General features: G+C 43.1%; 1 protein-coding gene across 10 annotated transcripts in view; it reads left to right on the top strand.

Annotated features, from left to right (window-relative positions):
- Positions 1–12946, top strand: part of CUX1 (cut like homeobox 1) — a 271313-nt gene that overhangs the window by 231795 nt on the left and 26572 nt on the right. For 9 of the 10 annotated variants that reach the window (XM_062614919.1, XM_062614914.1, XM_062614916.1 and 6 more), the window contains 2 exons: positions 3944–4208; positions 8461–12637. The exons of the other annotated variant lie outside the window; for it this stretch is intronic. In XM_062614919.1, the coding sequence (XP_062470903.1) occupies positions 3944–4208; positions 8461–9172 (977 nt within the window). In that variant the 3' untranslated portion in view covers positions 9173–12637. Of the gene's footprint in view, positions 1–3943; positions 4209–8460; positions 12638–12946 lie in introns of those variants that run through there. 10 annotated transcript variants of the gene reach the window in all.

Below are 12946 nucleotides of genomic sequence, written 5' to 3'. Positions count from 1 at the left end.
AAGCACTGCTGTTGACTGATGTCCTGAAAGCATTAACACATCTGATCAAGAACTTTATGATTATATTTAAAACTGCAGGGAGGGAGCTTCTGGAAAAATTGTAGTTTTGCATGCTTTTAAGAACAAATTCAAATCCTTGTCACAGTAACCAGTATAATACAATGCAGAGCAGTATCTTACCACAAATTGTGTGTGATCTTCCATTGGGAGTAAAATCCACTTGGGTTTCCCACCTACAGCTGTAAACCAAAGGGAACCATGATGGGTTTTGCTGTGTTAGAGACATGGCAGAAATAAACTTGTCAGCTAGCTGGATTTTTGTAGCCTCAAAGAGAATATTGCCCATAATGCAGGAAAATAAAATACAAATAATTTAAAAGCAGTACTGACAATATCCTTTCAAAACTATTTTCTAAACTGGATTCTTATCAAATCCTGTGCAATACATGTACTCTAGAGATGGCACCTGAATAGAGATAAGGCAATAAATCATTGAGACTCTGTACTGAGCTCCTGAACTGTGTAAGTGCTGTCCTCATAGCAGAGCAGTCTAAAGTGAATTCAAGCCTCTCTTTTCTGCAGAATCCTTTCATGCAGATAAGGATCCTGTGATTTAACCTTTTGAATGGCTCTAGAGCCACATTAAGAATTTAACTTTCCCTTCAGCTAGTGGTGGTTAAAGAACAATGCAGCTGTAGCTGCTACCAGTGAAACATTATTATCAATTATTTCTCTGCCACACTTTATTAAGGGAGTAAATTAATAATTATGATAAAGGTGAGATGCATAGATCTCTTTTTCTGTTCTCTAGTCTGAAGTTTGTGCTGTAAATGTCCATTTTGAGAGGCTCTGAAAATGTGCAGTGTACATTAACTAACCTCTTTGGAGGAAGCCAAGGGTTCACGCTCACTAGGCTGAGATACCCTACACCACCTTTCCAGCCTTGGAGGAGCTCATTCCTCCTCCTTACAACCTCCTGGTGTGTGTGCTGCTGGTAACATCACACTGCTCACAGAACAGTACTGAATCCTGCTGTCAGGAGAAAATTTAATTCCCTTTATTTCCCCATTATTTCACTTTTTAATAATCTTGTTCAATACAGCATAAGATAAAAATGATATTAAAAGGGGCTCTGTTTTACCTCGGTGGGCAGCCACGAGTTCTGCAATAGCGTCTGCTGCTTCTGTAGCTGAGCGCATGCTGGGGAGTCTTCCCAGAGGGATGCAGAGATGCTGGGTTGGCAACAGCAGCAGGAAAAAAAGGCAGTAAAACTGGGGATAGAGCTGGCCTTGACAAGGTGGGCTGAGACCCAGCTCCAGGCCTTCACCAAATTACATCTGGATGGGGGTTTTTCATAGGTTTCCTGAGAAGGGGAGACCGATCACAGGCAAAAAATCAGACTTCTCCAGAAATAAAGTGTGTTTGTGACTTGGATTCCAGTTTGAGCTTTGCTGTCACTGCAAATGTGCTGAATGATCTCCTTATGTTGTCTACACGCAGCACATATGTTTAAAATAAGAATTAGAAAGGAAAAGCTTTTATAAACGTCATCTAAAGTTTCCAGAGACCACCATTAAAGCCAAAAGCTTGGGTGCTAGTTCAGCATGTGAAGTGCCACAATTGTGCCTTTGGCCTCCTGTGTTCTGATAATATATAATCCTGCAGGAATACAGTTGCTTATGACAGAACAGTGGGACATCCTCCTCTCTATTTTTATGTTAAGGAAATACGTGCATTTATATAATTTATTGCATTCATGTGAGAGACCCCCAAATCAGCCATTGCACCTTTTGTGATCCCAGTGTGAGGTTACAAAAGCAGAGGTGGGCGTTAGGGCATGATATCTTTCCCAAGGTATCACTGCTCCGTGCTGACCTCAGCAGTCTAAAGATGGGAGCTCTGACCTGCCAAAAATGCCATCCTTTGGAGAGCAGAGAAAGCAGAGATTCAGAGCATCCTGATGCATGGGTGTCTCGTGTTAACTCAGTCGCCTGACTGAATTCCAGAAGCTCCAGTTAGAGATAGCCTAAACACCTTTTACATCTTCCATGCAAGGTTCTGGTTTGTCTCATGGCCTCCTTTAAGCTGCTGCACGTTGCTGAAGTGATACATGCTGGTTTTCAGACCTCTTGGTTGTGCTATTAAAGGAGACAAGGAAACCTTGTGTGTAGTTTGTATGTCCATACAAGTTTGAAGTAACACCTAGGAGGCTTTGAGATGAAGGACCTTATATAAATGTGAGGTTTTATTGCTGGAGTGATTAATTCCATGGTTGAAGGTTGTAACAGTTCCTTGAAGGCTGCAAAAATAAGGCGAACAGGTCCCACTGAAATAATGCATTTACTTGAGGTTACTTTGCAGTTCTGCATCCAGTTGGAACAACTTAAATAAACGCCAAAACACAGTTTTGCTTTTTACGGTTATTTCAAATGCATGCAGGACTGTGTCGTGGCAGAGTGATGGATCATGAGCAACACACGTTCTGTTCCATATCAGTGATCTTACACAGCAGGCAATCCACAGGTAATCTGTCATATTCACGAAAACCAAAATGAGAGTCATGCAGATACCCCCAAAGGTTACAGAATGTGTTCAAAATTCACTTCAGTGATAGTAAGACACAGTGTAAAATGGTCCCACTGGACATAACTACCATATAAAGGACAGGATGGTGAACCCACTGGAGACACAAAACCTGGCCAGTCCGTCAGGAGCTCTGCCAGAAGAAGTTGACTCGGGTGAGAAGGGCTTTGAACAGGCAGTTTATTGGATTGCATTGAATTTTCATTCTTTGTGCACCCTCAGCCTAAAGGCAGAGCTGTGGGGAGAGAGACATTTATTTCTTGAAGAATTTGGTTGCTGACCAGTGCAACATGCCCTGCATTGGTGCCTGGCTCTCATGGGAGCTCCTGGAGATTTAGTGCCTGCTGGATTGATGTCAGGCTGGTGTAATCTGGAATTTAATAGCCAAGGTTATCAAATTGCAGCTCTTGAATACCTCAACTCTTAAATATCTAGAAGGTATTTATCAGAACATTAAAGGTTTTATTGACAAGACTCATCTATGTTTGCTGGTTTCAGCCCCCTCATTAGCAGTGCTTGCGCACAATACTGCCAGGTGCAGGAAATCCCACCTCTCTTTGCCCAGTGAAAATCAATCAAGTCAGTGACAGCCTTTGCTGAGACTCTTTCCCTGCAGAATTTGCCAGGATAATTCTGTCCCCATCCAGGAGCAGTCACCGGTGGTATCACAGGCTTCTGCCACCAGCCTCACTGAGCACCATCAGTGCAGCAAGAGCTTTCTTAAATACGTTCATTTTGAATGAGCTTGTGTAAGGGGGGAGGATGCTGTGGGCTGCTTTTCTTTCATAACCTGTCACCGCTATAGCGGAGATCTGTAGGAAAAGGCAGCAAACGCCTGCCGGGTTATTCAGCCCAGCGCTGGGATCTCTGGGCGCCGGGCGCCATCGTGTGTTGGAGCCGGAGCTGAGGCTGTCTTCAGCTCCCACAGTCTCTCTTGAGAGCTTAAGTGTTAGAGAAACCTCCGCATACACCCGCAGGGTTTAACAACCAAACAAGTTAAGTGCAGCTGTCCTAATCAGGCATTTGTGCGGACGTTCGCCACTCAAATGAGTGCATCTGAAATAAGTGCTGTTACCTGAACCCTGTTATTTATGTCCCACGTTGAAAAAGCAGAAAACTCTGGCAGGCTTCTAGTGAATTCATCATCTTTTTGTCCCCTTTCTTCTTTTTCTGCCTCTTATATCCTCCCCACATTTGCTTTCCTCTCGCCTCTGACGATGCCCCTTCCTTTCTGCTGTCTCCAAACAGCCCATCCATGCATCCACAACGTGTCATGTTCACGTTTATTCCACCACTCGTGCATTCATTGATTTTGCATTTGTATTCAGCTGGGGCTCATCCAATGTGCTTCTCTTTTCAGCCTACATGAAGCGGCGACACAGCTCTGTTAGTGACAGCCAGTCCTGTGAGTCCTCCTCAGCTGGGATAGACTACAGCCAGGGCGCCAGCCCTCAGCCACAGCACCAGCTCAAGAAGCCCCGGGTGGTGCTGGCACCAGAAGAGAAAGAAGCTCTGAAACGAGCCTACCAGCAAAAGCCATACCCATCACCAAAAACCATTGAGGAACTTGCTACACAGCTCAACTTGAAAACCAGCACCGTGATCAACTGGTTCCACAATTACAGGTAGGAGATCTCCCAGGAGCCTTATTCCTAAAGGATTTATTCTGTTCGCTTGGGCAGGGTGCTGCTGTGCTGTTTCTGCTAGCACTGAGCAGTCATACAAGATGAACAGTTTCAATAGCAGAGAGGTTCTAACTAACAGTGATGCTCCAGACTAATTTTAAGTTATCCCTGAGGAGCAGCAATATTCATATATTGATGTAAGTAATGCTTTTCAACAGAAAGTCTTGCTTTTGGGGTGGGCGTGGATTTAGAGATGTCCACTATTGCATATTTATAAATCCCACTGCAGTAAGCAAGACTGGCGTTTCTCACTTGCATATGCACACTCACACAGACATACACTTGCATGTATATACACACATATAGGTGTTTGGTGGGTGTGTTGTGCCTGGGTCAGTTGGTGCGGGGTGCTTGGAAGTGTCCTTTACTGGATGGCACCAGATGCTCCTTCATATTTTCCCACATAAGAGCAAAACCAGGATTTTCTTTTAGATCTTGAGTCCCAGAGCTGTGAAAATAGGCACAATATTTGCTGTATTTCTGGGAAGCTCCACACAGCCGTGAAGGACAGAGAACTGATAACCCTGAAGTCAAGACGTGGGTGCAGATTTATTTATGATAAAATGATTTAGTTATGATTAAATCATTGAGTCCTGCTGAAATGAAATAAGATGGTCTGTTTAGTTCCTTGCTTATATTAGAAGGAGTCTTCACCACATTTGAACGATTGAAGCAGGTTTTGGCCCAGAGACATCGATAAAAAGAAGCATTAGAAAGGCACATAAGGATTACAAGGATTTGAATAAACATATTATCACCTGTGTTTAGGATTGGGAATCTTAATTCGTGCAGCATTTTTCTCCAAGAAATTGGTGCTAATGACTATTGAACAGGCAGAGTGAAGATACCAGATTCAGTGCTACTCTGCTCCTTCCCTCGGAGCCAGTAGTGTTCCCAATTAGTCCAGATTGTTTTAGGAAACTGCTAACATTTAAAGGGTGTTTTCCACTTTGTCCCTTCTCAGCTTTAAACAGAGAAGTCACTGAAGCAGGAGCAGCCTGGGTTAATAAGATAGCTCAGAAACACTATGCACAATAGTTAAATAATATTTATCATAAACAACACAAAATTAAGAAATTAGAACCAACAAATAATCATATTTACACTGAATTTCACTGACTTGAATGCACTACAGATGCAGCCTCTTTCACTGCTCGGAGTCCTCCACATGCAGGCCTCTCTTCCGATTCCCACTTCTAGGCAATTATACACAAGTTGGAGGGATGCCTATGAAAATATGTTCCCTTCGGCCTGACAGCAAAATGTGCTGTTCTCACTTAGGCAGACGAGTGCGGGAGCACTGGTGGCATGTGTCATCTTCCTCATTATCATGAGATCTCCTGCTTAGGCGTGCTGCGAGAAAGAGTGACAAGTCATGATTGATCAGCATGTTTAGCCACACCAAGCTATACATGAACGTAGACTAGGTGCTGACAGTTGTATGCAGAATAAAAAATGTATAAACAAGGTGCTGTAAGCTGGTGGGTAGCACCAGCCTCACAGCACTGAGGGGTCTGGACCTGTTCCCAGATGTGCTGCTAAGTTTCCAGGTCTGTAAAGAGAGATTTCAAGCCTGTTTGGATCCCTGGGTGCTCTGAGCAGTTGCCACCACTGGAAAATCAACATGTGCCTGTTCTTTTCCCCTGTGTAACAATTTTCTTAGTTTTCATGCATGAAGTACTCTTAAATCATTTGCAGGACACTGCAAAAGAGGTACAGTTACATGTTCTGCTAAGGGAGCAGGGTCTGACTGTTCTGCAGCTCATGTACTGTAAGGAATGGGTACTCCTTCCCTTCTTCATCTTCTCCAGGCCACATTTAACTTTATTTATCTCTTTTATACTCATTCTCAGCCGTTTCTTTTCCAAACTGAAGAGTCTTCATACATCAGCAGTTCCACATCTCAGAGCATCTGTTTCTTTAAAATAACTTCAGATAAGGCAGGGTACAAATCTGGAGAAGTTTGTCTTCCTGGTTCTTGGGGAATCCTGTTGCAGCAGTGGTTTTCCTTTGGGATTCAGCCCAAACCTCACTTTCCAAAGGTGATTGCTGAAGTAGAAGCTGCCTTTATATTGACCAGCTGGAAAGTCGACACTAGCATTTATTTTATGCAGCAAAATGAACTTAAGAAAACCCCTACACCCTCAGTGGCCAAAGAAATCATTAACTTCAGAATATAAATAGCTATAAAGGATTTTGACATGTCTGCAAGCTTCTTCCAGTCTATGGCTTTGCACCCATGCCAATCACATAGCTCTCAGAACATAAAAATAAGTATACTTTACTTTGTAGTAGTGAAGCACATACAGGACGCATTGGAGTTTGAGGCTCTGTTGTCTTAAAAATGGTACAGAAGAGTAAGAGGTGGAGATTTCTGTCCCACTTCACAAGTGGAAACTGGCACATAAACTCAGGGAGGTCACAGAGGTGATGCTACAGAAACATCAGGAATTAAGTCAGACATTCTTGGATCTTAACTTCATTGCTCTTACTCTGGCCATATTTTTCAATGAACTGTAGTTAACATTGTGCTTGTTTAGATGTGGTGTGAAGGCTTGTACAGGGAACTTCAACATGAACCCCAAGAGATCTCTGATATTTTGAGCTACACTGATGAATGCCAACAGGATGTGTTATGTTGAGGCCAGCACCTTCCACTGAGAGGAATGCTCTCTGGAGTTTCCTAGCTGCTGTTACCAGATCTTCATTACCTTAGGGAGTTAATTCCTATGTTAATGAGGAGCCAGACTTGACTCCAGAAGCAATACCTTGGGTGTGAATTCTAGGATTGCCACAGGCATCAAGCCTGTATTCTGTGGGGCTGTGGTCAGGTACCCCTTGAGCATGTCATCATTCAGTATCTTGCTGGAACCGAGGTATTTAAAATGCCATGCAGGCACAAAGCTCTTACCATTTCCTCTCCTGAGTTGGGGGAATGTTACAGAAGCAGTGTGTTCTGGATCAATGTCCATGTAGGGCGATTATAGGCATAAATAGAGCCTGATAATCAGTGTTGCAGGATGCATGCAATTAATGGTAATAGAAAATTAATGTTAGCACCTGTGGTCCTCTGTTAGGTGAATAATACTCTCCTAGGGAAAATTACAGACCCTGTAAATCCTTCAAAAGTGTAGAGTCAGCAAGTACTGCTGAAATACTCTGTTGCATTTCAAGTAAGTCAATAATACCATTAGCTTCAAAAGCAGTATTCAGATGGTGTTCTGCATTTATCCTAATTTTTCTCCATTGTGTGCTGTCTTCCATAGCACATTTAGGGAAAATGAAAAATTCATACAGGCATCAGCACTGGGACAGCATTTCACTTGTGATTTGCGAGACCCTTAGCAGTTCTTCCTGGCTGAAACAGTGTTATTTTCACTCTGAAACATAAAGTTTTGCTGAACTCTCCCTGTGTCTGTACTCTGGTCCCTGACCCGAAGTCATTGAGGCTCTCTCTTGGTTGCAAACTGGGACCTGAACAGTGGTCATAACCTCTCCCACTGACAGAGCAGTACAGAAGAAGAGTTAGCCATGACCCTGAGATTATTTCATAAACTATTCTGTACTTGTGTGCATAGTGGGAGCTTCTAAACAGAGAAAGAAGTGAGAGAGAACCAAGTTAAATGGCAGAGGTAGTGTGTTTGGGGTATTACCGCACGCTTCAAGCAATCACAGTATCACAGTATGCTAGAGATTGGAAGGGACCTCGAAAGATCATCTAGTCCAATCCCCCTGCCGGAGCAGGAACACCTAGATAATGTTACACAGGAATGTGCCCAGGCGGGTTTTGAATGTCTCCAGGGAAGGAGACTCCACAACCTCCCTGGGCAGCCTGTTCCAGTGTTCCGTCACCCTCACTGAGAAGAAGTTTCTTCTCAAGTTTAAGTGGAACCTCTTGTGTTCCAGTTTGCACCCATTACCCCTTGTCCTGTCATCGTTTGCCACTGAGTAGAGCCTGGCTCCATGCCATGGAGGACCCAGTGTCCTTCACAGCAGACGTGGCCAGTGAAAATGAACTTCAAAGCATCTTAATAGTATTTCACACTCTCCCAAATGCCTTTTAAGTCAGTCCTTTGGGTTTAGGCTGTGAGTGCTTCCACCTTAGTGCCTGTAGCCTAGACAAAACGGTGCCTGGACATTTCAGTGGTGGTGACCCCCAGCCCACTGACCACCCCTCTCCACTGTCTCCTAGGTCTCGCATCCGCCGGGAGCTGTTCATCGAGGAGATCCAAGCTGGGAGCCAGAGCCAGGCTGGGTCGAGCGACTCTCCTTCCGCCAGAAGCAGCAGGGCCGCTCACAGCTCCGAGGGAGACAGCTGCGACGGCGTGGACGCAGAAGGCCCGCCTGAAGGAAAGCCCAGTGGCCCGGAGGCGGATGAGTACAGCAATGCAACCACAAAGTCTCAGGGAGGGCCAGCGGAGTCGGCTTTCGAAGCGGGGGAAGAGGCACTGCAAGGCGCCAGGTCTTCGGAGAAAGCGGAGCCGTTCCAGGCGGAGAGCCTGGAGGACACCGACGACGAGGGCAGGCTCAGAGCACCGCGCCAGAGCTCTCCGCCGGCATCGCAGCGCCCGGGAGAAGCTCTGGAGACACTGCCAAACTCTGCCACGGAAGGGGATGCCTCTACCTCAGCTGCCTCCACCTCAGTCCTTACAGGGGAGAGCTCCTACAAGTCAAAAGAAAGTTCAGAGAAAATCTCCAGTGTGCCAAGTACGAGCTCGACGCCGGCCGCAGGCTCGCAGAAAGCCAACTCTCTTCAGAGCTTGTTCGGCTTCTCGGAGGCGGCGAGCTCCAGGAACACGCGAGACAGCTCCTTGAGGAAAAAGAAAGCGGCAAACTTGAACAACATCATCCACCGCTTGGAGAAAGCCGCGAGTCGGGAAGAGGCGGTCGAGTGGGAGTTTTGAGATTAAACCTTGCCCAACTCTGGAGAGCTGGGAAGTGAAACTGGACCTCTACTGGTTTTATTGTGTTGCGCACTTAACCGCCCTGCGGGCCACAGGGCAAAAACGCCATAGGCCAAGGTGCATATAGAAAACAAAAAAAGGAGCGTTAAGCCCAATTTATGTTTGTTGTTTTCGAGGAAGAAAACTGAAATGTGTAGTCAAGCTTTTTTGTACCCTGAAGTGTTTTTATTATTGCCCTAAAGTGATTTCCACAGTTTCTGGAATAACTCATACAGCTTTGCCTTGTGCCCTCCTCTTTGGTGTGGGCTTTAAAAAAAAAGAGAGAGAAAAAAGAAAAAACAGTAAAAAAAAGACGAAAGAAAAAATCAAACCCACATATTAAAAGGGGGCTTTTTATCTGCCATCTAATGGCGCCAGAGCGATAATACACTATTATCTTCTTAAACCAGGAAAAAAGAAAAAAAAGAAAAAGGGGAGATTTTGCAGAAAAAAAAAAAAAGAAAAAATAAAAAAGTTTTTTGTAGCTGTTCAGTTGCCACTAAGAGATTGCACAGTCAAGCGACTCTAAACACACTAGTTTGGATTCCTACGTATTTTCAAGAAAAAGGAAAAGAAAATCTTGTTTGAAACTTTGAATTAAAAAAAGAAAATAAGAAAAAAAAAACACATTTACTCCACCTATTTTTTAACAAAAAAACCCAGAAAAAGTCAAAAAGTCACATCAGGAAAATATCTTAATTTGTGGTAGCTGACTTAGTGTTTTCTTGTAAGTGAAATAGAATATTGACACGTAGTGCACATTGTTTCATAGCTTTAACTGATTCTGGTCTTTTGCAGACCAGAATTTGTTTAATACACTCCATTTTAGGCCAAATCAGGACAAAAAAAATAAAATCTGAATCTAGGTATTTTATAATCTGCTTTTTAACCTCTAACCACAGAGCACGCTGATCAGACCTCATATCTAGGAGGTTTAGGAGACAACTTAGAAACAGCATGTACTTGATCATTTCACTTGGTTCGTAGTGTACAGGATTTCCTTTCCGTAAAGACAGAGCGCTCAAAAAACGTTGGCCAGTAACATTTCAGCCTGCTCCTTCGGGACGTATCCCCTATCCCGAAACATTCAGCTTACCTGGAATCGATTAAAACATAGTTCACCTGTACGATTGCTGTCACACACACCACTAAGAGGGGACTGGAGCTGCCTCAGATAGAGACCTTTTCCTGCTGTTGGTGGCCATTTACTGACTCTCTTCCCACCACAAGCACTGATTTTAAATACGTTTTAGTTGTGGGAAGCTTATTTTTGCGTGGATAAAGAGTACATGGCAATGACCAGACGGGCTCTTACCGGGATGGAAACAGCCCAAACTCCAAACCAAAACCTTTGTGCTCTCGAGTCCCAGTCTAGACCATTCTGCCCTGCAGAAACACAGCCTTTTTTCCATTATCTTATGCACAGGTTAGGGCTGATCAAAGTACAAATCAAATTCTAACTTGTCTCTAACTCCTCCTGTTGTCTATATGTATATGCGTGAGCATAGAGGTGTGTGGAAGGATGTGTGTGCGTGAGTGTGTGCGTGCAATTTTATACGTCTGTGTATTTTCTTACGTACTTGTGCACACATAGAGTGCATTACTGCCACCTTTTTTCAATAAGCTGTTTTATCAGTTATGGCTTCTACAAGTTTGCTAATTTAGACTCCTTTATTGCCATATCTTTAAAACTAACAATAGATGATTTCGGAATATATATATATATAAATATATATATATATATATAATTTTTTTTTTTTTTTGCTTATTTATAGGTGCTGTATTTTATTATCTGATTGTTAGGAAGGGATGAAAGGGGGCAAATATTCTTTAGAGGGATAGACTGCCGGCAGTATTGGGTATAATTTACAAGATGTAGTTGTCATACTGTATATTATTGATTGAAGACTTTTTGACCGTATTGTGTATCATTGAACTTTTGTCTTAGGTCAGCATCTTTTTGATGACACTTTAATGGTGCATTCATTACTTCTTAATTTTAATTAATATTACTTTTCTGATTTTGGGGGAGGGAGGGATGGGGAGAGGAGTTCCGACTTTAAAGGTATGTTCCCAATATTACACCTCAGTGTGCTTGTATTAATTCATAAGTAGGATTTTTGACTGTAAGATGTGAAACCACATTTCTTGCATGATGTTTTAGAACTTACGTATTTCATTTACAGTCTCTTAACATGCAACAGCAGCACTTAGCGCAAGTTTTCACAAATTAAGAATCAGTACACTAAAATCAGTCCTTTTCATGATTAAGGAAAGAAGGCTCTAGGAGGCTGAAAGGCAGGGATTTATTTCCTATTTTTACTGCTAGCTGTTTCAGGATACCTCCTTGGGTAACTGGGGACTTGTGATGCAAACCTAAAATTGAGAAACAGAGAGAGCAACTGCCCCTTTGTGTGATGAGCTGAGGAGGCGATTTGTAATAACAGACCCCAGTATGTGACAGCACGTGCTGGAAGCGGTTACGGCTTCTGATCCGGAGTGCAGTTAGTCCGCGGGAACAGCCAGCGAGGGAAATAACATGGTGAAGCAAAATGTTACCTCTCTGTATGTGTACAGTGTCCTGGTTTGACTTACAAAGCACAGCTCCATCGATAAATGCACGTCCTGGTAAAAATACACATACCTTAATACAAGTCATAACAAGATGTGTCTCCAGGCAAGAAGCAGAACTTCTCACTGGAAGACACAAATATTTTCTTAAGTTCTTTGTAATTTCTCGTTGTTGTTGTTGTTGTTTGGTTCAGGTTGGGTTTTTTTTATAGGCAATACGCTTGCCAGTCTGTTTCTACTGTCCTTGTCTGCTGATTTGAGATCCAGGTGCTTGATGCAGTCAAGTGGTGACTCTCTGCTTTCTCCATAGGGTTTTTTTCTGTTTGAAGATTTATTTTTGTTCTTTAAATTAATATTCCCCAAACTGTTCTTGTGCCTGTGTCTATATGATTGCATTCCATGATGCTTACTGAGAGCTCTTGCTGCATTATACGACGGCAGAACTGTATTCGTAGGTTGAACGCAAATGCAGCACTTAAGGTCAATCTCTCTTCTTAATAAGCAATACGTAAGTGCCTTGAAACTTAGATCTTCTGGATTTTTTCTGTTTATTTTTGTTTTGCTTTTCAGGTTTCCACTAATTCTGTAGGATTCTTTAGCGTCTGCCCAGTTTTTAATGCTGTAATGATTTTTAAAAAGCATATCTGTAGCTTGCCCTAGAGGAACTCTTTCTTTTATAACACTAACTGTTAATTCTAAGCTCCATTATTACATTTGAGTCATGTAATTTTGCTGGATAAAGACAGCATTCATAAGTCAGAAGTCACTCCATCCTGCCAAGGGTTGTCATTGGTCTCTATTACAAAATTAATCAAATAAAATGCTGTCAGTATTTCCTATATTTTTGGCACTTTATTAATGGCTTAGCTCCTTTTGTTGTTTCATATTTAATGATCTGCGTTGAATGTGGATTAGCCTGCTGAGATGCTATTGGGGTGACCTGGCCCATCCTGCGGGGGGTCATTTTGGGTTCCTTGGTGACCACCTTATTTAAGGGCAGGGGCAGACAAGCACCCTCCATTCAAGCTCATAGGGTTGAAGTGATGTTCCCAGCTGTTTGTTCCCGGCTTTTAGCCAAGGTCACAGCTGCTTTTCTGTTTCAGTGGGAAGTAAAATGGATTAGCTTGAACTACTGCTGAGATTCTCTTGTTGGAGGTGAGGTAC

Source organism: Pezoporus occidentalis, unplaced genomic scaffold (assembly GCF_034315485.1).
Source record: "Pezoporus occidentalis ecotype Australia unplaced genomic scaffold, CSIRO_AGI_Poc_V1 ctg179, whole genome shotgun sequence".
NCBI classification, from domain to species: domain Eukaryota; kingdom Metazoa; phylum Chordata; class Aves; order Psittaciformes; family Psittacidae; genus Pezoporus; species Pezoporus occidentalis.
The sequence above is the reverse complement of the archived record's forward strand: the minus strand, read 5'-3'. Positions and strand labels throughout refer to the sequence as shown.